Genomic DNA, 24,481 nt, shown 5'->3' on the forward strand with positions numbered 1-24,481 from the left:
AAAAGTTAATTTCAACAAACCTTTGCTTATACAATTTTTGAAAATAAACTTCTTTCATTTTATAATGTTCTTTAGATAAATGTTGGCCAAAACCTCAGAGCTCAAGATTTAGGTCATTCAATGTCCAGAAATATCCACCCCATAACACTTAGCGAAGCCTGTCCTCATTGTAAATGAATCAGCTAAATCACACTTACTGTTCTGTTAGAAAAAATCCAACTTCATTTTTCAATGCAAACAAAAATGTTAATATTGTTTCAAGAAATAGTCTTAAAAACCACTGGGAGAGAAAATCTGGAAGACATTTTGTAAAACTAATGATTAAAAGCAGTCAAATTGATATTAAAATAATACCAATATAATTAAATTACCCATTTTCATAATAGCTATAAAAACAAGAATAAATTTATATGCTGTTCCTCTTTTCTTGAAGTATAATAATGTAATATAAGTACGGTCAAAATGATGTTATAATAAATTGAGAAAAATAATGAAAGTTTTAAATATTTTTGCAGTAACTGTGTGTGTGTGTAATTATGGCACTCACCTTTGGAAAAAATTAAATAAGTATTATATAAAAACAGGTAAAAACTGCCATCATTACCACTGCCCTCACCACTACTTTTGCTACACATTATGACCAGACTTCTCATATGTAAGTAACTAAAGTGGAAGGCAAATGACTAAAAAGGCATTTAATCATGTACTGCTAAAAATGAATTGATCAGCAGCTAACATCTAATTCTCTAAACCATGTAAAAATTTAATCTGCTGGTTTTATTCAAAATATATTGAAGTGCTGGTAATCAAGGAAAATATTACAATTAGCTTTAAAAGAATCAGCATCATCAACCTGTACTGCTACAGCTCGGCCAAAGATATGTCTCAGGAAAAAGAGCCCTTATCTTATAGAGATGCCTTCTGACATATCTACAGATGAAATGATATGATATCTAGGATGTGCTTCAAAATCATAAGGGAGTGATGAGAACTGTACTTTACCTCTATGGTCTTCCTCCCAAACCCCCTAACTACAGTCTAAACATGAGAAAAAATATCAGACAAATCCCAACTGTGGAATATTTTGCAAAATACCCGAGCTGTATACCTGAAAACTGTCAATGTCATCAAAACCAAGAAAGTTCTGAGAAACTGCAAGACCAGAGGAGACTAAAGAGATAGGACGACTCAATGTAATGTGGTATCCTGGGTGGGATCCTGGAAGAGAAAAGGGACATTAGGGGAAAACTACTGAAATCGAAATGAAGTATGGAGTTTAGTTAATAATACTGAAGTTCCTTCTTTAATTGTGACAAATGTACTGTGGTAATGTAAGATGTTAACAATAGGGAAAAATGGGCATAGAGTGTATGACAACTCTATCCTACCTTTTGCAAGACTATTTTAAAAGACGATTCTAAAATTAAAAGTTTAAGATAATCACTATGGAGAGGGAAAAGCAGATGGGGTGTGTGGTTGGGACAGGATTGGCCACGTGTTAGTGCTTATCGGGGTTACATAATGAAAGTTCATTATACTATTCTGTCTACATTTATGTGTGTTTGAAATTCTCTATTATAAGGTTAAAAAATACATACATTGCGTTGGGGGTTCCTCAAAGCCATCCTCAGGTTCAATGATTTGCTAGGAGGACTCCAGGACTCAGCATATAATCATACTCACGGCTATGATTTATTACAGTGAAAGGATAGAAAGTAAAATCAGCAAAGGGAAAAGGCACAGGAGGCAAAATCCTGAGGAGACCAAGCACAAGCTTCCTAGAGTCCTTCCCCTCTGGAGTCATACAGAATGCACTTAATTCCTTCCCAGCATCAAACTGTAATAACACACACGTGTCTATCAGGGAAGCTCATTTGAGAAGCCTGTGTTGTTACTGGGGGCTGGTCACATAAGCACCGTCTACCGAGCACATGTCAAGATTCCAGACTGTCAGACGATATTCAGTATCAACCACGTTGTTTGTAAAAAGCATTTCAGGCACAGTGAGCCGTCCTTACCATTTAGGGAAAGTGTAATATCAGTGTAGAGAACTGTTTACCAGTCAAGTTCCCAAGTGCCAGCCAAAGGCCAACCTTGCAAGCAGGCCTTTCTAAAGATAGCAGTCTCAGGCTTACACACACACAGAGGCATACTACTCTCTGGGATACAGCTCAGATATGTTTCATAACTCACATCCTCCTCATCTATGGAAGGTAGCTCCACTGCCCTCACTAGGAGACCTCATCTCCTATTCTGGTCCAGAGGTGCATGTCTGAAGGGGGAAGGGAGGGCCTGTGAGGTGCAGAGAGCTGAGAAGAGCAAGTTCCAAGTTTCTCAGTGGGCACAGCTGCACAGCCTGGAACTCTGCACTCCTGTTCTTTGCTTTTTTCCTTCTGTACACGGTGCTTTAGTTCTGGGAAATCTACCTTGAGGACAGAAGAGAAAGAGAAGGGGGAAAAAGAAAAATGGGAAAGAAAAGAAGGAGGACTTTTGAGAGAATGAGACAGAATCTGGTCAGCAATCTGCTCCTAGATAGCTCCTGGATCCATTCTCGTGCCAGTGCAGAAGGCTGTGAATATCATGAAACAGGTGAGTTTGAGGTTCCTAAAGTATATACAAGTGGTGATGTCCTGTAGGCAGGCAGATCTGGAGCTGGTGAAAGGCTGAGGGGTACAGGCCTGCAAGGGCTCCCATCCCCTTCAAATGAAGCAATATACACACTAATACACTACAGCACACAAGTAATGAGTTTTTGGTTAAACCTTGTAAATATCTTGTGAATAGTGTCTTTCTCTATGTGTGTGTGTCAAAAGAATTACTGTAGCTTCGTGTCATCCTGTTCGGCATTTAAAAAAAAATTTTTTTTTATGTGCTTGGAAGCCTCAAAAAATGGAATTGATCCAGGCTTCTTGTAATTTCTTGGAGCCCCAGGAAACAGAACTGGTTGGTGATACAGATTCAGAAGTCATCAGCACCAAGGCCTTGGTAAATTGAAAACAAGTGAGTGAAGGGGATCGCCCAAGAGAGCTCCTTTATGGAAAAAGAGGGCTCTGGGACGAGAACATTTAAGGCACTCCCTAAAGAGGCGCCTACAAAGGAGGCTAACCAGGAATGGCCAAAGAGGTAAGAGAAAAATCAAGTGAAACGAAGTCGGGAAAATATGGCCAAAGAGAGGGGAAGTCAAGAGGACACAAACCAAGAGTGCGTTTGAGAGGGGAAGTAATCAACAGCGTCAAATATTCGCTGATTTTTCCCGGTCAGCACCAACCAGAATAATTCTGCCAACTCCCCTCTCTCCCCTCCCCCTGGTACTGTTACTACGTCACTTTTGACTCTTACAGGGTTTCAGCCGGTGGTTTACAGTTTATGCCCTCCAATTACATGGCTCAAGCAGGAGGTCGGAATCTTACTCATTTTCCTCTTCCATAAGGCATTACGCCTCTTGCTCAATTAATATAAGTGAAACGATTTGAAGAACATTTGAAAAACCACCCCCGGGCAAAGATCTTACGTTTTAACTCGCTCCAGCAGCCAAATTCCCCCGGACACGACCAACTGCGCAGGCGCAGAGGCCGATCACCCGGCTTTCTCTGGTCTTTGCATTTGGCGCGAAATCTCCGTTTCGTGGGAGGGGCTGAGGGAGAGGCCGCGCTCATTGGACAGGTTTGGCGCGAAATCCCCGAGCTTCTGCGCCACGATTGGCTCCGGCCTTCCGGCGAAGGGGCGGGGCAGAGGAGGTGAGCGCCGAGCGGCAGCGTCCGGGGAGAAGCAACTCTCTGCGGTCCAGCGAGGCGCCGGCGGCCCCTCAGCATTAAGCAGCGATGGACCTCGCGGCGGCAGCGGAGCCTGGCGCCGGCAGCCAGCACCTGGAAGTCCGCGACGAGGTGGCCGAGAAGTGCCAGAAACTGTTCGTGGACTTCTTGGAGGAGTGAGTCGGAGGGCGCCCCTTACCCGCGGAACTTCCCCTCCCGCCCCTCGCGGCTTCCGGAGCCCGGGGGCGCCGTGGGCCCCGCGCGTGTTCGGGAACTGAGGGGTCGCGCGCCTCGGAGAGCGGGCCGCGGGGAGAAGGCTGGGCCGGCTGGGCTGGTTTCCGGGGGTGAAATCCATCTGGAGCTCTTCCGCAAACTCCTGCCGTGCGCAGTGCCCTGGGCCGAGCGCTTTAGGCCCGTCATTCAGTCCTCACAGCCTGTAAGGCTGGTGGTCGCGTAGCCCCCGGTTCCTTGTTCGGACCCTGAGGCTGGGTGGGGATGAGTAACTCGTCCAGTTAGGCCGCGCGTCCTCAGGGTCGCGGGGGAGGCCGAACTGGCGTATGAATCCTGGCGGGGGCCTGACTGGGGTCCACAGAGGGCCTGGCAGCCCTGGAGCCCGTGGAGTTGAAAGGGCCGGAGTGAACCCCGTGGTTGACAGATGCTCGGGCGAGGGCCCGATCTGCTTATGGCGCTGAACGCACTCCCTCCGTCTCTTCCTTTCCTTCCAACCCTCCAAACCCCACTTTTCTTTTTTTCTGTTGCCTTTTTTAGGCTCCAGGCATCTCAAACCCCCTCTCCCTGGCTTTCAGCCACTGCCACCAGTTACTTTTCTTAGATCGTGCAGATATAGCTCTGCTTTCCCTGAGTGGGACTCTACCGCCTCCAGGAAGAAGTGGAAGCACTGCGGAATGTCTTAGGAAATTCTTTTTTTTTTTTAAGAGCTCAGTTTTTTAATTTGATCATTTCTTGCATTTGAAGTTCTCCTCGATGACATCTTGGCCTGAGACTCTTTGCCATAGTCCTAAAAAAAAAAAAGTCATATGCGGTTTTACTAATATTTAGAAACTCCACTAAGTTGTTAGCACTAGTTATAGTGAAGCTTTTAAAAATTAGCACATGTCTTACGAAAATGCTTCCCATCCTTAAAATTTCTTTTAGCTATTCTCAAGGGCCTTAATGACTTCCATGTCTTTAAGGCTCATAACATGGCAGGAAATTCTTTTTTTTTTTTTTTTATTGTGGTAAAACCTTTACCATTTTAACCTTTTTTTTTTTTTCTTGGCCGTGCCCTGTGGTACATGGGATCTTAGTTCCCCAACCAGGGATCGAACCCATGCCCCCTGTTTTGGGAAGAGAGTCTCAACCACGGGACCACCAGGGAAGTCCCCATTTTAACCTTTTTTAAACACAGAGTTCACTGGCGTTAAGTACATTTACCTTGTTATACAGCCATCACCAACATCCATCTCCAGACCACTTTTCTTCTTCCCAAACTGAAATTCTGCACCCACTAAACAATGATTCACCATTCCCCCCCGACCCTCCTGCCCCTGACAACCACCATTCTATTTTCTGTCTATGAACTTGACTACTCTAGGTACCTCAGACTTGGAGTCGTACAATATTTGTCCTTTTGTGACCAGCTTACTTCACTTAGCATAGTGTGTCTTTAAGTTTTCCATGCTGTAGCATGCGCCAGAATTTCCTTTTGAATGGTGAATAGTATATCATTGTATGTCTATACCACATTTCGTTTGTCTCTTCATCCATCCGTAGATATGTAGGTTGTTTCCACACTTTTACCACTGTGAATAATTCTGCTGTCTTGTGAAATTCTGATAGAGTTAAAACCATAGTTTAATCTATATTTCCCTACTTTTGGCAATGTTACTCTCTGCCTGACAGCTCTTCATCCTTCAAAGCCTAGCTAAAGAATCATACCTCATTTGTTAAACCCTAGAAACCTTTCAGGCAGCACCAATCCTTTCTTCCCTTATGTTCCCAAGCTGCCATTTTCTGTCATCTCTGGTAATATATCTACCTGTCAGCCGTTTCATCTGAATGTAAATCCCATCCTTAATCCCCCCTAGCCACCACACCACATTACACAGGTCCTCAGTTATGTTTGATTTTAACAAATAATGTAATTACCTTTGCTTCCTTGAAGTTTGCCATGCAGCTGACTCCTGGGCACAATGATGAACAAGACAAATAATCCCTGTATTTGTTGGGGAAAAAATGTTAACGCCCTCTCAAAATACCAACTTTGATTGCCATTGCTTATGGAATAAGATCCAAATTCTTCACAGCTGCTTTTTCCAGTTTGATCTTCCACAGCCATTCTGTCATTATGCACACTCCTCCCATACCCTTCCTGACTTTGCTACATACTTGCAAACATCTGTAGCCAATGTATCCACCACTCATTTTTTTTTCTTTCAAATTTTGAAAGTCTTTCAACGCCGAATTCCAGTGTTACCTTTTATATGCATGAAGCCTTTGTAGATGTTCCTGTTAGGCAAAATTAGTTTATATTCCCCTGTCACATTCTTTTACCTCCTCCTTTTTCTTTTTCCTTTTTATTTTATTGTGGAAAGAACACTTAACATGAAATCTACCTTCTTAACAAAATTTTAACTACTGTGTTATTGTTGTACAGTAGATCTGTTAGAGCTTATTCATCTTGCTTGACTGAAACTTTATGCCTGTAGTACCTCCACATTCTCCTCTTCCTCCTACCACCATACCACTCTTTGATTCTATGAATTTGACTTTTGGGGGGTTTTTTTGGCCTCTCCCAATGGCTTGTGAGATCTTAGTTCCCTGGCCAGGGATCGAACCCCGGGCCCACGGCAGTGAAAGCGTGGAGTCCTAACCACTGGACCACCAGGGAATTCCTGAATTTGACTTTTAGATACCTCATATTAGTAGAATCATGCAATATTTGTCTTTCTGTAATTGGCTTATTTCACTTAGCACCATGTCCTCAAGATTCATCCATATTGAGACATTGCAGAATATCCTGTTTTAGGGTTGAATAATATTCTATTGTATGTGTATACTACATTTTGTTCATTCATTTGTCATGAACATTTAGATGTCTTGTCCCTCTCTTTAGTAGAAATGTCTCCTATGAGAGTGTCAACCCCAGCAGAGGGACGATGCTGTCATTTCCAGCCTGTGGTACCTCTGGCATAGTGCTTTGCAGATAGATATTTAGGTATTTAACAGTTAGAACATGCTGTATTTGAAGGAGGAATTGATTTTTTCTCAAAACTAATCTGCATGGTTATGTTAGAAGAACAAAAATCAAATATGTTCGTATGATACGCTTTTGGAAAAAACACACCAGCTTTACTTTGTGTGTGTGTATGTTTCCTTTTTCCTGAAGGTCTTAGGCGCTGAAGCACCTCATTTCTGTGTATTTATTTGTATTTTGGTTCTTAAATCAACAGCTAATCTGTCAGTTTTCTCTTTAGAAATTAAATCTTTGGATTTTAACCTGAATTTCTTTCTTTTTTTTTATATCATTAATAGAGTTGGGTTTTTTTGAGTTTTTTTTTATTATCACTTTTTTTAATATATGGCAGGTTCTTATTAGTTATCTATTTTATACATATTAGTGTATATATGTCAATCCTAATCTCCCAATTCATCTCACCATCACCACCAACAACAACAACCCCCCGCTTTCCCCCCTTGGTGTCCATACATTTGTTCTCTACATCTGTGTCTCTATTTCTGCCTTGCAAATGGTTCATCTGTACCATTTTTCTAGATTCCACATATATATGTTAATATACGATATTGTCTTTCTCTTTCCAACTTAACTTCACTCTGTATGACAGTCTCTGGGTCCATCCACGTCTCTACAAATGACCCAGTTTCATTCCTTTTTATGGCTGAGTAATAGTCCATTGTATATATGTACCACATCTTCTTTATCCATTTGTCTGTCGATGGGAATTTAGGTTGCTTCCATGACCTGGCTGTTGCAAATAGTGCTGCAGTGAACATTGCGACACGTATCTTTTTGAATTATGCTTTTCTCTGGGTATATGCCCAGTGGTGGGATTGTTGGGTCATATGGTAATTCTATTTTTAGTTTTTTAAGGAACCTCCATACTGCTCTCCATAGTGGCTGTATCAGTTTACATTCCCACCAACAGTGCAAGAGGGTTCCCTTATCTCCACACCCTCTCCAGTATTTGTTATTTGTAGATTTTCTGATGATGCCCATTCTGACCAGTGTGTGAAACCTCATTATAGTTTTGATTTGTATTTCTCTAATAATTAGTGATGTTGAGCATCTTTTCATGTGCCTCTTGGCCATCTGTATGTCTTCTTTGGAGAAATGTCTACTTAGGTCTTCTGCCCATTTTTTGATTGGCTTGTTTTTTTTTAATATTGAGCTGCATGAGCTGTTTATATATTTTGGAGAGTAATCCTTTGTCCGTTGATTCATTTGCAAATATTTTCTCCCATTCTGAGGGTTGTCTTTTCGTCTTGTTTATGGTTTCCTTTGCTGTGCAAAAGCTTTTAAGTTTCATTAGGTCTCATTTGTTTATTTTTGTTTTTATTTTTATTTTCATTACTTCAGGAGGTGGGTCAAAAAGGATCTTGCTGTGATGTATGTCATAGAGTGTTCTGACTATGTTTTCCTCTAAGAGTTTTATAGTGTCTGGCCTTACATTTAAGTATTTAATCCATTTTGAGTTTATTTTTGTGTATGGTGTTAGGGAATGTGCTAATTGCATTCTTTTACATGTAGCTGTCCAGTTTTCCCAGCACCATTTATTGAAGAGATTGTCTTTTCTCCATTGTATATCCTTGCTTCCTTTGTCATAGATTAGTTGACCATAGGTGCGTGGGTTTATCTCTGGACTTTCTATCCTGTTCCATTGATCTGTATTTCTGTTTTTATGCCAGTACCATGTTGCCTTCGTTACTGTAGCTTTGTAGTATAGTCTGAAGTCAGGGAGTATGGTTCCTCCAGCTCTGTTTTTTCCTCTCAAGATTGCTTTGGCTATTCGGGGTCTTTTGTGTCTCCATACAAATTTTAAGATTTTTTTGTTCTAGTTCTGGAAAAAATGCCATTGGTCATTTGATAGGGATTGCATTGAATCTATAGATTGCTTTGGGTGGTATAGTCATTTTCACAATATTGATTCTTCCAATACAAGAACATGATATATCTCTATCTGCTTGTGTCATCTTTGATTTCTTTCATCAGTGTCTTATGGTTTTCTGAGTACAGGTTTTCTGCCTCCTTAGGTAGGTTTATTCCTAGGTATTCTTTTTGTTGCAGTGGTGAATGGGACTGTGTCCTTAATTTCTCTTTCTGATCCTTCATTGTTAGTGTATAGGAATGCAAGAGATTTCTATGCATTAATTTTGTATTCTGCAAGTTTACCAAATTCATTGATTAGCTCTAGTAGTTTTCTGCTGGCATCTTTAGGATTATCTATGTACAGTATCATGTCATCTGCAGATGGTGACAGTTTTACTTCTTCTTTTCCAATTCAGATTCCTTTTATTTTTCTTCTGTAATTGCCATGGCTAGGACTTGCAAAACTGTTGAATAAGAGTGGCGAAAGTGGACATCCTTGTCTTGTTCCTGATCTTACAGGGAATGGTTTCAGTTTTTCACCATTGAGAATGATGTTTGCTGTGGGTTTGTCATATATGGCCTTTATTATGTTGAGGTAGGATCCCTCTATGCCCACTTTCTGAAGAGTTTTTATCATAAATGGGTGCTGAAATTTGTCAAAAGCTTTTTATGCATCTTTTGAGAGTTGAATATTGTCAGAAGCTTTTTATGCATCTTTTGAGATTATCATATGGTTTTTATCCTTCAATTTGTTAATATGGTGTATCACATTGGTTGATTTGCATATGTTGAATCCTTGCATCCCTGGGATAAATCCCACTTCATCATGGTATATGGTCCTTTTAATGTGTTGTTGGATTCTGTTTGCTAGTATTTTGTTGACGATTTTTGCATCTATATTCATCAGTGATATTGGTCTGTAATTTTTTTTTTTGTAGTATCTTTGTCTGGTTTTGATATCAGGGTGATATCCTCATAAAATGAGTTTGGGAGTGTTCCTTCCTCTGTAATTTTTTGGAAGAGTGTTAGCCTTCTCTAAACCTTTGGTAGAATTCACCTGTGAAGCTGTCTGGTCCTGGCCTTTTGTTTGTTGGAAGATTTTTAATCACAGTTTCAATTTCATTACTTGTGATTGGTCTGTTCATATTTTCTGCCTCTTCCCAGTTCAGTCTTGGAAAGTTATACCTTTCTAAGAATTTGTCCATTTCTTCCAAGTTGTCCATTTTTTTGGCATAGAGTTGATCTTTGCTGTTGTTTTCTTTGTTTCTATTTCATTTATTTTTGCTCTGAGCTTTATGATTTCTATCCTTCTACTAACTTTGGGTTTTATTTGTTGTTTCTCTAGTTCCTTTAGGTGTGAGGTTAGATTGTTTATTTGAGATTTTTCTTGTTTCTTGAGGTAGGATTGTATTGTTATAAACTTCCCTCTTAGAACTGCTTTTGCTGCATCCCATAGGTTTTGGATTGTCATGTTTTCATTGTTATTTGTCTCTATGTATTTTTTGAGGTCCTCTTTGATTTCTCCAGTGATCTCTTGGTTATTTAGTAACGTATTGTTTAGCCTCCATGTGTTTGTGTTTTTTACGGTTTTTTTCCCCTGTAATTGATTTCTAATCTCATAGCGTTGTGGTTGGAAAAGATGCTTGATATGATTTCAGTTTTCTTAAATTTACCAAGGTTTGATTTGTGACCCAAGATGTGACCTATCCTGGAGAATGTTCTGTGTGCACTTGAGAAGAAAGTGTAATCTGCTGTTTTCGGATGGAATGTCCTATAAATATCAATTAAATCTATCTGGTCTATTGTGTCATTTAAAGCTTGTGTTTCCTTATTAATTTTCTGTGTGGATGATTTGTCTATTGGTGTAGGTGAGGCGTTATAAAGTCCCCCACTATTATTGTGTTACTATTGATATCCTCTTTTATAGCTGTTAGCATTTGCCTTCTGTATTGAGGTGTTCCTGTTTTGGGTGCCTATAAGTTTATAATTGTTATAACTTCTTCTTGGATTGATCCCTTGATCATTATGTAGTGTCCTTGTCTCTTGTAATATTCTTTATTTTGTTTGTTTGTTTTTTTTGCGGTACGCAGGCCTCTCACTGTTGTGGCCTCTCCCGTTGCGGAGCACAGGCTCTGGATGCACAGGCTCAGTAGCCATGGCTCACGGGCCTAGCCGCCCCGCGGCATGTGGGATCTTCCCGGATCGGGGCACGAACCCGTGTCCCCTGCATCGGCAGGCGGACTCTGTACCACTGCACCACCAGGGAAGCCCTATTCTTTATTTTAAAGTCTATTTTACCTGATATGAGTATTGCTACTCCAGCTTTCTTTTGATGTCCATTTGCATGGAATAACTTTTTCCATCCCCTCACTTTCAGTCTGTATGTATCTCGTATAGACAGCATATATACGGGTCTTGTTTTTGTATCCATTCAGCAAGCCTGTGTCTTTTGGTTGGAGCATTTAATTCAATCACATTCAAGGTAATTATCGATATGTATTTTCCTATTACCATTTTCTTAATTGTTTTGCGTTTGTTTTTGTAGGTTCTTTTCTTCTCTTGGGTTTCCCACTTAGAGAAGTTCCTTTAGCATTTGTTGTAGAGCTGGTTTGGTGGTGCGGAATTCTCTTAGCTTTTGTGTGTCTATAAAGCTTTTGATTTCTTCATCGAATCTGAATGAGATCCTTGCTGGGTAGAGTAATCTTGGTTGTAGGTTCTTCCCTTTCATCACTTTAAATATATCGTGCCACTCCCTTCTGGCTTGTGGAGTTTCTGCTGAGAAATCAACTGTTAACCTTATGGGAGTTCCCTTGTATGTTATTTGTTGTTTTTCCCTTGTTGCCTTTAATAATTTTTCTTTGTCTTTAATTTTTGTTAGTTTGATTACTGTGTGTCTTGGCGTGTTTCTCTTTGGGTTTATCCTGCCTGGGACTCTCTGTGCTTCCTGGACTTGGGTGACTATTTCCTTTCCCATGTTAGGGAAGTTTTCAACTATAATCTCTTCAGATATTTTCTCAGGTCGATTCTCTCTCTCTTCTCCTTCTGGGACCCCTATAATGCAAATGTTGGTGCATTTAATGTTGTCCCAGAGGTCTCTTAGGCTGTCTTCATTTCTTTTCATTCTTTTTTCTTTATTCTGTTCCGCAGCAGTGAATTCCACCATTCTGTCTTCCAGGTCACTTATCCATTCTTCTGTCTCAGTTATTCTACTGATTGCTTCTAGTGTATTTTTCATTTCAGTTATTGTATTATTCATCTCTGTTTGTTTTTTACTTCTTCTAGGTGTTTGTTAAACATTTCTTGCATTTTCTCAATCTTTGCCTCCATTCTTTTTCCGAGGTCCTGGATCGTCTTCACTATCATTATTCTGAATTCTTTTTCTGGAAGGTTACCTATCTCCCCTTCATTTAATTGTTTTTCTGGGGTCTTATCTTGTTCCTTCACCTGGTATAGTCCTCTGCCTTTTTATTTTGTCTGTCTCTCTGTGAATGTGGTTTTCGTTCCACAGGCTGCAGGATTGTAGCTCTTCTTGCTTCTGCTGTCTGCCCTCTGGTGGATGAGGCTATCTAAGAGGCTTGTGCAAGCTTCCTGATGGGGTGGATAGAGCTGGCTGTTGCTCTGGTGGGCAGAGCTCAGTAAAACTTTAATCCACTTGTCTGCTGATGGGTGAGGCTGAGTTTCCTCCCTGTTGGTTGTTTGGCCTGAGGCGACCCAGCACTGGAGCCTACAGGCTCTTTGGTGGGCGACACCAGGAGGGCTCACACCTAGGAATACTTCCCAGAACTTCTGCTGCCAGTGTCCTTGTCCTCGCAATGAACCATAGCCACCCCCTGCCTCTGCCAGAGACCCTCCAACACTAGCAGGTAGGTCTGGTTCAGTCTCCTATGGGGTCACTGCTCCTTCCCCTGGGTCCCGATGCGCACACTACTTTGTGTGTGCCCTCCAAGAGTGGAGTCTCTTTCCCCCAGTCCTGTCGAAGTCCTGCAGTCAAATCCCGCTAGCCTTTAAAGTCTGATTCTCTGGGAATTCCTCCTCCCGTTGCTGGACCCCCAGGTTGGGAAGACTGACGGGGGGCTCAGAACCTTCACTCCAGTGGGTGGATTTCCATGGTAAAATTGTTCTCCAGTTTGTGAGTCACCCACCCAGCGGTTATGGGATTTGATTTTATTGTGATTGCGCACCTCCTACCGCTTCATTGCAGCTTCTCCTTTGTCTTTGGATGTGGGGTATCTTTTTTGGTGAGTTCCAGTGTCTTCCTGTTGATGATTGTCCAGCAGCTAGTTGTGATTCTGGTGTTCTCACAAGAGGGAGTGAGCACACGTCCTTCTACTCCACCATCTTGAACCAATCTCCTAACCTGGATATCTTGATTTAATATTTTCTAATCAACAAATACTAACTATTCTTTTATTGTTGGTATGTACAGTTAAGATTGGAAAGTGTTAAATCAAGAAATTCAGATTTAAATCTGAAGACGTAGTTTTCCTATGTTCCCAGCTTTGTACAAAGCATTTTAAAGGCATTTTCTCATTTAATCTTCACAGTGGTCTTAGGAGATAAGATGATGTTCTAATCTTTTTTATTATTTTTTTTTTCAAACAGAAGAGGGACAGGTTTAGAATAGGTAACTTGCCCCAAGTTATACAACTACTAAAATGGGCCTGTCTGACCCTAAAACTGATGGTCTTTAACCAATATGCTGAATTATCAGGCATTCACATTCTTCTTTTTGCTGCCTAATTCTTAGGTTTAATGTGACTTGCATGTATCTACAGGTTCCAGAACAGCGATGGAGAAATTAAGTACTTGCAGTTAGCTGAGGAGTTAATTCGTCCCGAGAGAAACACATTGGTTGTGAGTTTTTTGGACCTGGAGCAATTTAACCAGCAACTTTCCACCACCATTCAAGAGGAGTTCTATAGGTTTGGTGTATTAATCTTTACTTTAAATAGACGTGTAGCCTGGGAAGCCAGCTATTCTTAGAACGGAAGTGTTCATTTGTTAGGCAAAAGGGCAGCTGTCACAGAGGCCCTTTGATACAGCCAGTGGTCATTTTAGTGCTGCTCTGAACTAATTTAAGCCTTTGTGGAGTTGACTTTTTCACATGCGAATGTTGAAAACCTTTGTTTTCTATGTAGTTTTAGAGGTGTAGGTGTTAAGAGGATTGCTTTGTTTCAGGCTTCAGTGCTATTGCTATGTCATTCATTTAATCCACTCTCCTTCCCCATATCATATAAAATCCCTTGAAACATTTTAAAAGCTGAATGGTATTTTTCTGGCAGAAATTAGACATTAGGCTTTTGTTTTGCTTTCGATTGCTATATAAAGCCAGAAATATCTTTCTACACAAAACTTAGTTTAAATAAAATCAGATTAAAATAAACACTGTGGACTGTTATGAAAGAGAAATGAAGACCCAGGAGTAAGGAGTCACAGTCCTGTTCTTTTACCTGGTATACTGGGAGATGGAGGATTTGTCTCGGTGTTTCTAGTCATATATGGCTATCAAGAACAGTTAGAGGGGTAAGCAGCAGAGTTTATTGTGATAGTATGTAGCAGGAAAAGTTGTACTGACAAGTGAGAGGGAAGTAGAAAATCAGGGCTGATGGTGGAAACACCTGTGCCTGTACCTCATGCACAGACCGTGCCGCAGTTTTGTCTCCTGAAAGTAGCTGATTTTTCAGAGGACTTCCAGAACCTACCACTTAAACCAAGCTGCCTCAGCTATTTAAAACTTAAGAGAACATGCACACTTCCATCTAACCAGTCAAGTGAAACGTTTCTGCCAACTTGCTCTCAGATCAGTACACAAATTCCTTCCCTGCCCTTATCCACTTCCTATCAATCAAGAATAAAACCTGGAAGAAAACAGTAGGCCTTGACAAGTGGGAGGCTGCCTTGCTAGGTAGTATACTGCCCAGGTGGTTCAAGTAGAGTCATCTTGGACAGAGGTGTGACCTGCTGTGTGCATGCTAAATGATTATTTAAAAATAATAGGTTTTCAGGAGCAGCATTTTATCTTTGGTGTTTCTATTGTCTTAGATATATTTATGGTGGAATAGGAGAGGATTGAAGATGCTCTAAACCTGGATCAGATGATAGAAGTGTCCCGCAGAGTTAAATTCTAAAGCTTGGTTGTAACCAGATGAAATTCCTTAGTTTCAGCTGTTGGGAAGCATAAGGGGAAGGAGCCCTTGGTAAGCCTCTTGAAGTTGTCAGTTGATTTACTTTTTGTTTGTTTTTCAGAGTTTACCCTTACCTATGTCGGGCCTTGAAAACCTTTGTCAAAGACCGTAAAGAGATCCCTCTTGCCAAGGATTTTTATGTTGCATTCCAAGATCTTCCTACCAGACACAAGTAAGAAACCCTTCTTTGAAAAAAAAAATTCCCCAAATAGTATAGGCATCACTTAATTGTCAGAAAGCTCAGAAGGTTGTAGTCTTAGGTCTATAAAGAGTTATATCCAGGTCTATAAAGAGTTATATCCAGTTATCCAGAAGATTTAGTTTTGGAAAATATGTATTTCCAGGAAAATGGGATGGGAAGTATGTTAAGTGAAGCAATTTCTGGGGATTATAGTATTTTAGGACACCTTTTAAGGGATGTTGAGGTGAAAAATTAGTGAGAAAATATGAAAACTGAGAACAGTCACAAAAATTAATGAATTGTCAAGAGCTTAAATAGCATAGCTTTTAAACTGTTTTCCTCTTTAGCAGTTATTTAAAGAATAAATTTGTTGGAGGAAATTAAAGTGATATTTTGAAAACTTAAACTACTAAAATTACCAAGTTATTTAATATAAAATGGGTTTGTGAAATACAGTGTTTTCTAAACCTTCAAGTTCAGAAAAAAAAATTTTCCTATGATAATTTTTCCCAAGGATAACTTTACTGTGAAAATGCTTATTTAGAAACGTAGGTAAGAAAAAAATATATTTGCATATAAAACAAAAATGGGATCATTCTGTTTTATAATTGTAATTGCATTTCTTTCATGTCCTTTACTTAGTTTTTCTTATTTATTCATTTATGTATTTTGTTGTGGATGCATGTACATTATACTTCAGGAATGGGCATGTTGACTAAATTATTCTTGTAGGAGAGTCCAAAGAATACCTTGTCTCTTATTTTGTTGTTGTTATTTTAAGCATAAATTATCATTGAATATCCTCTCATTAAAAGTGAAAATTTTTAGTTTGAAAATGAATATTTACTAATGCAATATCTGTCTTTAAACAGAATTCGAGAACTCAACTCATCCAGAATTGGTTTGCTCACTCGCATCAGTGGGCAGGTGGTACGGACTCACCCAGTTCATCCAGAGCTTGTGAGCGGAACTTTCCTGTGCTTGGACTGTCAGACAGTGATCAAGGACGTAGAACAGCAATTCAGATACACACAGCCAAACATCTGCCGAAATCCAGTTTGTGCCAACAGAAGGAGATTCCTGCTGGATACAAATAAATCGAGATTCGTTGATTTTCAAAAGGTGCTTATTAATTTCTTTTTAGGTCAGATTCAGCCTATGCTAATAATTCACTTCTAGGCACTTGTAATTATTATTATAAGCTTACTTAGGCAATGTTAAACTCAGTTTTTATGTAAGTCAAGGTTCATCAAGTGTGACTACAGATTTAAGCTAAAAATTTGTAATGCAAATTTCAATTATCAGTATATAAATGTGTTCTAACCATTAATAACTTGGATTGGAAGCTCCTTCAGGCAAATAAAATGTATTTGTCAAAGAATAAACAGTAACCATGATTATTACTGTTATTATTACAAGCTAGAGTTAGGAAAATTTTTGCAGAAGTAGAGACTTGTTGGTGTAAGACTTGGAGTTGGTGGTTAGGAGGGAGGAAGGCATAAATAAAAGGACAGGTGAAAATGGACATGCTTGTCAATAGCAATGAGGATTATCATGATTAAAGTAGAGGAACCAAATTGGAGATCATCTGAGAGATGATTTGGTATGAGGCATGGAAGTACTTGGAGCCTTAAATCTCAGATTGAGAAGCTTGGACCTATCTTGATAAGCAAGGGGATAAGTTTTCAGATGGTGTGAATTTTAAAGGAAGATTAATGAGACAACTGTGTGTGGTATTTAACAAGAGACTAATAGGCAGTTGTAGTAACTGGGCAAGAGTTGGATGGTAGCAGTAAGAATGAAGGGGCTAAAGCTCTTCAGGGTTTAGTAACTCTGATATATATGCAAAGAGAAAAGCTGCAGCAGCTCAAGCACTGGAGAATGAGTACCAGACTAAAATAAATAATTTATATTAAATTCAGTTTTTAGTCCTTACTTAGTTTTCTTGTTTTATTCTGATACTTGGTTTATAGGAAACATGTGTTCTTACCAACAACTTTGGGTAAAAGATGCTTTATATTTGATAAAGAACATGATATAACAACCAAATACAAAATATGAATTTAGGTTGGGTCTTGGTTTGGGGGGAAAAAAACAGCTGTAGTAAAGGACATTCTTGACAACTGGGGAAATTTGAAGACGGACTAGATAAAGAAGTCATTATGGAATTAAATATTTAAATCTCTTGGTGTGATTGATGGTATTGTGGTTACATAGGAGATTGTCTTTATTCTTAAGAGGTGAGTGCTAAAATATTTAGGGGTGAAGTATCTTGATTTTTGCAACTTCTTTCAAATAATACAGTAAAAATATGTGTGTCTTAAGTAATGTTAACAGTTGTGTTGAGGTGGAGGGTATAAAAGATGTGAAATTTTTCATAAAATTTCCCTGACAATTTAGAGGAAGATGGAACACAGAACAATTATTTAAAGTCAGTTTGAACAAAGAAAAAAATACATGTTGTTTAATGAGAGTAAAAGTGAACTTGAAGTTTTTAAGTAGATGTAATCTCTTACCAAATTGAAAGTTTTATGGTAGAGAATTTTTAAGATGAATGTTGGCACATGTCAGAAGTCTGCAAACTAGTAAGATAATTTAGGATATGTCGATATTTGTGGCATTTAATTTAGATTGCATGGCATTTGAAATAGATCTCTTCTCATCCTTGGCAATTTATTTGTCTTTGTTACAGGTTCGTATTCAAGAGACTCAAGCTGAACTTCCTCGAGGGAGTATCCCTCGCAGTTTAGAAGTGATCTTGAGGGCTGAAGCTGTGGAGTCAGCTCAAGCTGGTGACAAGTGCGACTTTACAGGGACGCTGATTGTTGTGCCTGATGTGTCTAAGCTTAGCATACCAGGTCAGTAATCTGTGGCTCAAATTTAACAAATTCTCAGTTACCTGAACTGCAGAGTATCTAGCTTCTTGCGTCTTCCTTGTCTTATTTTTGGCTACCAATCAGAGGGTGAGCAAGGAACTATGATGAGAGTAAAAACAAATTGGTTTGCTATAAAAGCTACTGTTCTGAAAAATTTCAAAGCCTAAATGAAATTTTTGCATTTATAGGTTTCATTTATCTGAGCAGTTTTGATTCTCAGCACCTTCAGTATTTGAGCTGTGAAACAGTCTATCATTCATTGTTTCAGGAGCACGTGCAGAAACTAATTACCGTGTCAGTGGTGTTGATGGATATGAGACAGAAGGCATTCGAGGGCTCCGGGCACTTGGTGTTAGGGATCTTTCATACAGGCTGGTCTTTCTTGCCTGTTGTGTTGCACCAACCAACCCGAGGGTGAGTCTTCTTAGTAGAATGGCAGAGCTTAAGAAAGGCATCCCCTGAGGCTGCCGCAAACTCAGTGTTAAAGACGGAGTTGGGTTGAGATTTGTTCTTTAGTTTTAAAACCAGATTTTTTCATGTCTGTCTTCCCGATCTTAAGGAAAAGTCTTATTTATTTTTGTACATAAGAGCTCAATGCTTTAAGAGCATTGGTACTATTATTATTCACAGTGGTTTTTCTGTTTTTAATTGTTAAAGTTCCTCTGTCATGCTCCTCGAGAAAGTACAAGTAGAAAAATTTAGTAATCTGGGAAGTACAGTATACTGCTGTTTCTGAGAGTGATCGACCCCAGGTATTGTAGTTCTTCAGAGCTTGATTTTGTTCCAGGAGGGGAAAGCAGTGAGGAAAAGTTTGGAAAATGAGTGGTGAACATAATATACTGTTCATTTTCATCTTCATATCAGTGATTAACATTTTATTATGGCTCATCTCATGAGCATCTAGATTCATTTAGATAGCAGTACAAAACAATAGTGGTAGCTTTTTTTGTTTTTTTTAAATCACTGGACAAATGACAAGCTTTTCAGTATCTTAACTTAGGCCATACTGGTTAGGAGATTTTTTTTAAAAACCTTTACAGTCAGCAGATTCTGAAGTTGACCTCCCAGGCTATATTTCGTTTGTGGTGATGTTTCTTCTCTTTCACATTATTTTGACTGTTTCTATACTACTATTTTTTTCCTTTCTTCTCCACCCCTCAGTTCGGAGGAAAAGAGCTCCGAGATGAGGAACAGACAGCTGAGAGCATTAAGAACCAAATGACTGTGAAGGAGTGGGAGAAAGTGTTTGAAATGAGTCAAGATAAAAATCTATACCACAATCTTTGTACAAGCCTGTTCCCTACTATACATGGTAAGAGTTCTATCCATTTGTGGCATAAACTTGAAATCAAAATAATGATTATAAAACAGCAACATGTGACTTCTTAAAACACAAAAGTCAGATTATGAAAGTTTTTTAGTGGGTTTAGAAGGGGTTTTAAAAAGTCATTTATAAAAGGACAGATATTACACAATTCCACTTAAAATGAGGTACTTAAAACAGGTAAATTCACAGAGAAAGAAAGTAGAAAGAGGTTACCTGGTGAGGAGGGAAATAGGGAATTGTTGTTTAATGGATAGAGTTTCTGTTTGGGGTGATGAAAAGTTCTAGAAATGGATAGGGGTGATGGTTATAAAAGATAATGAATGTACTTAATTCCACTGGACCACTTAAAAGTTGTGTATATTTTACCACAATTTTTTTTTCTGAAGGTTACTATTTTATTTACACAGATAGTTAAGGACTGGAAGAGAATAATGTTTGGTTTTTTTAATTGAAGTATAGTTGATTTACAATGTTGTGTTAGTTTCAGGTATACAGCACAGTGATTCAGTTATATACATATATATTTTCTTGTTCAGATTCTTTTCCTTTATAGGTTATTACAAAATATATTGAGTATAGTTTCTGTGCTATCCACTAGGTCATTGTTGGTTATCTATTTTATATATAGTACTGTGTATATATTAATCCCAACTTCCTAATTTATCCCCCCCACCTTCCCCCTTTGGTAACCATAAATTTGTTAGAGAATAATGTTAACTTAAACATCATTGGAAATAGATTATTCTTGACATGACTCTTACTAGGAAATGAACCTAGCAGAATTCTTAAATTATATTAAATTTACAAAAAAGTTCGGACTGCCCGCAGCAAATTCTATACATGAAAACTTTTTTTTTTTTTTTTTGCGGTACGCGGGCCTCTCACTGCTGTGGCCTCTCCCGTTTTGGAGCACAGGCTCCGGACGCACAGGCTCAGCGGCCATGGCTCATGGGCCCAGCCACTCCGCGGCATGTGGGATCTTCCAGGACCGGGGCATGAACCTGTGTCCCCTGCATTGGCAGGCGGACTCTCAACCACTGTGCCACCAGGGAAGCCCATGAAAACATTTTTATAAGTGTCTAACAACTGTAATCTACTTTTAACAAGTATCACTACCACAGGCAGGTAGTCAAATAAGTGCTCACTTACATTTTCTTTGGCTTGTTGATGCCCCTCTCCCATATTTCTTAAACTTGCCAAATACAGTTTTTCCAAGTCTTTATTTTCTGAGTTTGTGATTCCTCCCATTCTGTCCTTAGTTCTTCTGCCAAACGAGTGAGTTGCTGATTTCTCCTCTGTTTTATATCTTCTCTTATTTGTAAAGCAATATCTCTTTCTTGTTCTCAAACCTGTAGCAATCTTAGTTTTCGTCTTCTTTCATAATCTTCCTTTAAAATGAAGGCTTCCCCATTAGGACCCAATCTCAGCTTGCCGGCAGCATACACCACCTTTCTTTTCATTTTCATGTAGTACTTTAAATCTGAAGGTTCCGGGAAACGGGACCCCGGACTCAGGAACTGTGGCTCAGACAGAGAAGGCCTCAGCGGCCGCCACACAGCAGCCTCCCAACAGCCGTTTGTGCACCTGCAGGGCGGCCATCGCCAAGCCCTCGTCACTCTACCACAGTTTTTTTAAATTTTTATTATTTATTTATTTTTGGCTGCGTTGGGTCTTCATTGCTATGTGCAGGCTTTCTCTAGTTGTGGCACGTGGGCTTCTCATTGCGGTGGCTTCTCTTGTTGCAGAGCACGGGCTCTAGGCACACGCGCTTCAGTAGTTGTGGCACAGAGGCTCAGTAGTGGCTTGCGGGCTCCAGAGTGCAGGCTCAGCAGTTGTGGCACACGGTCTTGGTTGCTCCACAGCATGTGGGATCTTCCTGGACCAGGGCTCAAACCCGTGTCCCCTGCATTGGCAGGCGGATTCTTAACCACTGCGCCACCAGGGAAGCCCTCTACCACAGTTTTTTTTAATAAAAAAAAAAAGGTCATTTAGTCTTCTTTTTTTGTGGCTTTAGGATAGAACTGCACTTAAGTATACTCTAATATGCCAGATTAATATCCTGATCTTATTTTTCTTTTTAGTTTTCATGGTGGAGAGAGATTTCTTGATGTTTTTTGGCTATATTACTATGCCTATAGCTTGTGGTTTCTTCATATTTTCTTAGCTCTTGGTTACTAGCTGCTCACTTCATTAAATCCCCTTGTGTGTTGAGGATTTGACTAAATTTTCAGGCCTCATGCTTTACCCTTGTTTTTTCCATCCTTATCTTCCGCATTCAGTTGGAGTTATGGCAAGAATTCATAAGATTATGGGTACTTGGGGCTTCCCTGGTGGCGCAGTGGTTGAGAATCTGCCTGCTAATGCAGGGGACACGGGTTCAAGCCCTGGTCTGGGAGGATTCCACGTGCCGCGGAGCAACTAGGCCCGTGAGCCACAACTACTGAGCCTGCGCATCTGGAGCCTGTGCTCCGCAACAAGAGAGGCCGCCATAGCGAGAGGCCCGTGCACCGCGATGAAGAGTGGCCCCCGCTTGCCACAACTAGAGAAAGCCCTTGCACAGAAACGAAGATGCAACACAGCAAAAATAAATTAATTAATTAAACTCCTACCCCCAACATCTTTTAAAAAAAAAAGATTATGGGTATTTTTCTTAGGTATATACATATATTTTTAAGCTATTGGGGTTTTTACAAATATTTATTTGTTTATTTATTTGCCTGTATTGGGTCTTAGTTGCGGCACGCGGGATCTTTCATTGTGGTGTGTGGGCTCTTCATTGCAGTGCATGGGCTTCTCTCTAGTTGTGGTGTGTGTGGGTTCTCTAGTCGTGGCACACGGGCTCTAGAGCATGCAGGCTCAGTAGTTGTGGTATCCAGGCTCTCTAGTTGTGGTGCACGGGCTTAGTTGCACTGCGGCACGTGGGATGTTAGTTCCCTGACCAGGGATTGAACCCGCGTCCCCTGCATTGGATGGCAGATTCTTAAGCATTGGACCACCAGGCAAGCCCCTAGGTATACATTTTTAATCATTGAAAATTAACCTTTTTTTCTACTTAAATATTTGGTCAGTGAAATTGAACTGAAATTCTTTTATGTTAATAATCCTTTGTGGATTTTAGAGTGTCCTCCCTTATAATGAGTAGGTGTCAAATTTTATGTTGCTCCATTCCCCCGTAAATTAAACTGTTGCTACATAACAAATTATACCAAAACTTCATGGCTTGAAACAACAAACGTTATCTCATACAGTCTATAGGTCAGAAATTTGAGAGAGACTTAGCTAGGTGGTTCCGGCTCAGTCTTTGATGAGTTTGTAGCCAAGACGTCATCTGGGGCTGCAGTCATCTGAAGGCTTGACTTGGGCTGGAGAATCCACTGACAAGGGAGCTTACTCACTGCTTATGTTAGTGCTAGTTGTCAGCTGGAAGCCTCAGTTCCTTGCCACATGAGTCTCTTCCATTGAGCTGGTTCAGTGTCCTCACAACACAGCAGCTGGCTTCCCCCAGAGCCTGCAATCCAAGAGAGCAGAGCAAGGAGGAAGCAAAGTGCTTCTCAGGACCTAGTGTCAGAAGTTAAGACACCTTCACTTCTACCATTGGCTATTTGTGGGAAGCAAGTTGCTAAGCCCAGCCACACTTAAGGAGAGGAGAATTAAGCTCCATCTAGAAAAGCGGATTATCAAATAATTTGTGGGCCATTTTAAAACTACCACACCTCCAACATATTTGTTTCATATAGGTTATGAGTCAGAGAAATTTTGTTTTTGGATTGGATTTTTAATTTTTTGCTTTTAAGGAGTGTTTTGTATAAATGCACCTAGCACTTTGTTGATGGAATTCACAGAAAGTCATAATAACTAAAATGGAAAAATGTTTCTTCTGGTATCACATTTCTAAAAATCTGGTGTTGTCTTTTTTTTTTTAATTGTGCATTTCCTTCTTATATTGCATTTATAAACAGTTCTCAGAAGCAGCTGTAACACATTCAGCATTTTATCTAATCCATATCAGTTCAATTAGCTTGTATTTATATTCAGCATGGGTCACTGTACCTGATACAAAAGAAGTAAGTCATGGACCATTTCCTCAAACTCTTGGTAGAGCTGTAAGACTTGCCTTTAGAAAGAACTAGCAAATGTGGTAGGCTGTAGTGGACATAGTTTATTTATGGGGAGAGATATTGGAGGACTGTGACATAGGGAAAGGCTTTGTTTAGGAAGTAGGACTTACGGACAAGGAGAGGCTCTTAGAATGGAGAGCATTGCCATCTATGATTAGGTGAAGACATTAGGACAGTGACTGGGTGACTTTACATTCACAGGACAAGAACCAGATATTTTTACTCTAGTCTTAGCTTTGCTTCAGTGGTCTCTGCTCTTTTGGTTGGTAAATATGCCTTTGTAGTTTCCTGTGAAATTGTTTAACCTCATGTTGAAAAATACCTTGGATTTTCATTTCAGGCAATGACGAAGTAAAACGGGGTATCTTGCTGATGCTCTTTGGTGGTGTTCCAAAGACAACAGGGGAAGGAACCTCTCTTCGAGGGGACATAAATGTTTGCATTGTTGGTGACCCAAGTACAGCTAAGAGCCAGTTTCTCAAGTAAGTGTTTGCCTGAGATAGTACAGCAGAGAAAACAATATGCGTAGTTCCAGGCTTTCTGTGCTACCAAGAATGCAGTCAGTGTGCCCTTACCGGAGCAGGAGTATAAATTATGACTGTTGAATATATAACTTAGGTTACGTACACCTTAATTTGTTAAGTAGAATGTAAGAACATTTTACAATTTTGGGGAATAGGGAAAAATTGTCTGTAATTCCAGTCCCACATAGAATTTTTTTAATCTTTGTGTAAAAGTCTTTGAATATATGAATATATATTTTCATGGTTGTAAGTCACAGCATGCATAATTTTAATTTACCCTAAATATTTTTCCATGTTTCTTTATTTTCATGATTGTTGTTTTTTGTTGGTATAACTTACAAAATCATTCCCCTAGCCTGATATTAGACAATTTAACAGTAATTTATTTTAATAGTCAAATACAGTGAACAT

The 24,481-nt window shown here is 39.7% G+C and overlaps 1 protein-coding gene across 2 annotated transcripts in view; it reads left to right on the forward strand.

Moving 5' to 3' along the window:
* Positions 1-3,737: 3,737 nt before the first annotated feature.
* MCM6 (minichromosome maintenance complex component 6) overlaps positions 3,738-24,481 on the forward strand; it is a 44,740-nt gene continuing 23,996 nt past the window's right edge. The window contains exons 1-8 of one of the 2 annotated variants that reach the window (XM_089916053.1): positions 3,738-3,928; positions 13,635-13,781; positions 15,106-15,216; positions 16,098-16,347; positions 17,918-18,083; positions 18,370-18,515; positions 19,263-19,413; positions 23,887-24,028. In XM_089916053.1, coding sequence (XP_089772179.1) covers positions 3,822-3,928; positions 13,635-13,781; positions 15,106-15,216; positions 16,098-16,347; positions 17,918-18,083; positions 18,370-18,515; positions 19,263-19,413; positions 23,887-24,028 — 1,220 coding nt within the window. In that variant the 5' untranslated portion in view covers positions 3,738-3,821. The remainder of the gene's footprint in view (positions 3,929-13,634; positions 13,782-15,105; positions 15,217-16,097; positions 16,348-17,917; positions 18,084-18,369; positions 18,516-19,262; positions 19,414-23,886; positions 24,029-24,481) is intronic. The other variant, XM_022569625.3, reaches the window with a different exon arrangement.

The sequence above is a fragment of the Delphinapterus leucas genome, chromosome 8 (genome assembly GCF_059928025.1).
Source record: "Delphinapterus leucas isolate spDelLeu-1000000601 "Yukka" chromosome 8, BTC_Dleu_Yukka2, whole genome shotgun sequence".
NCBI lineage: Eukaryota > Metazoa > Chordata > Mammalia > Artiodactyla > Monodontidae > Delphinapterus > Delphinapterus leucas.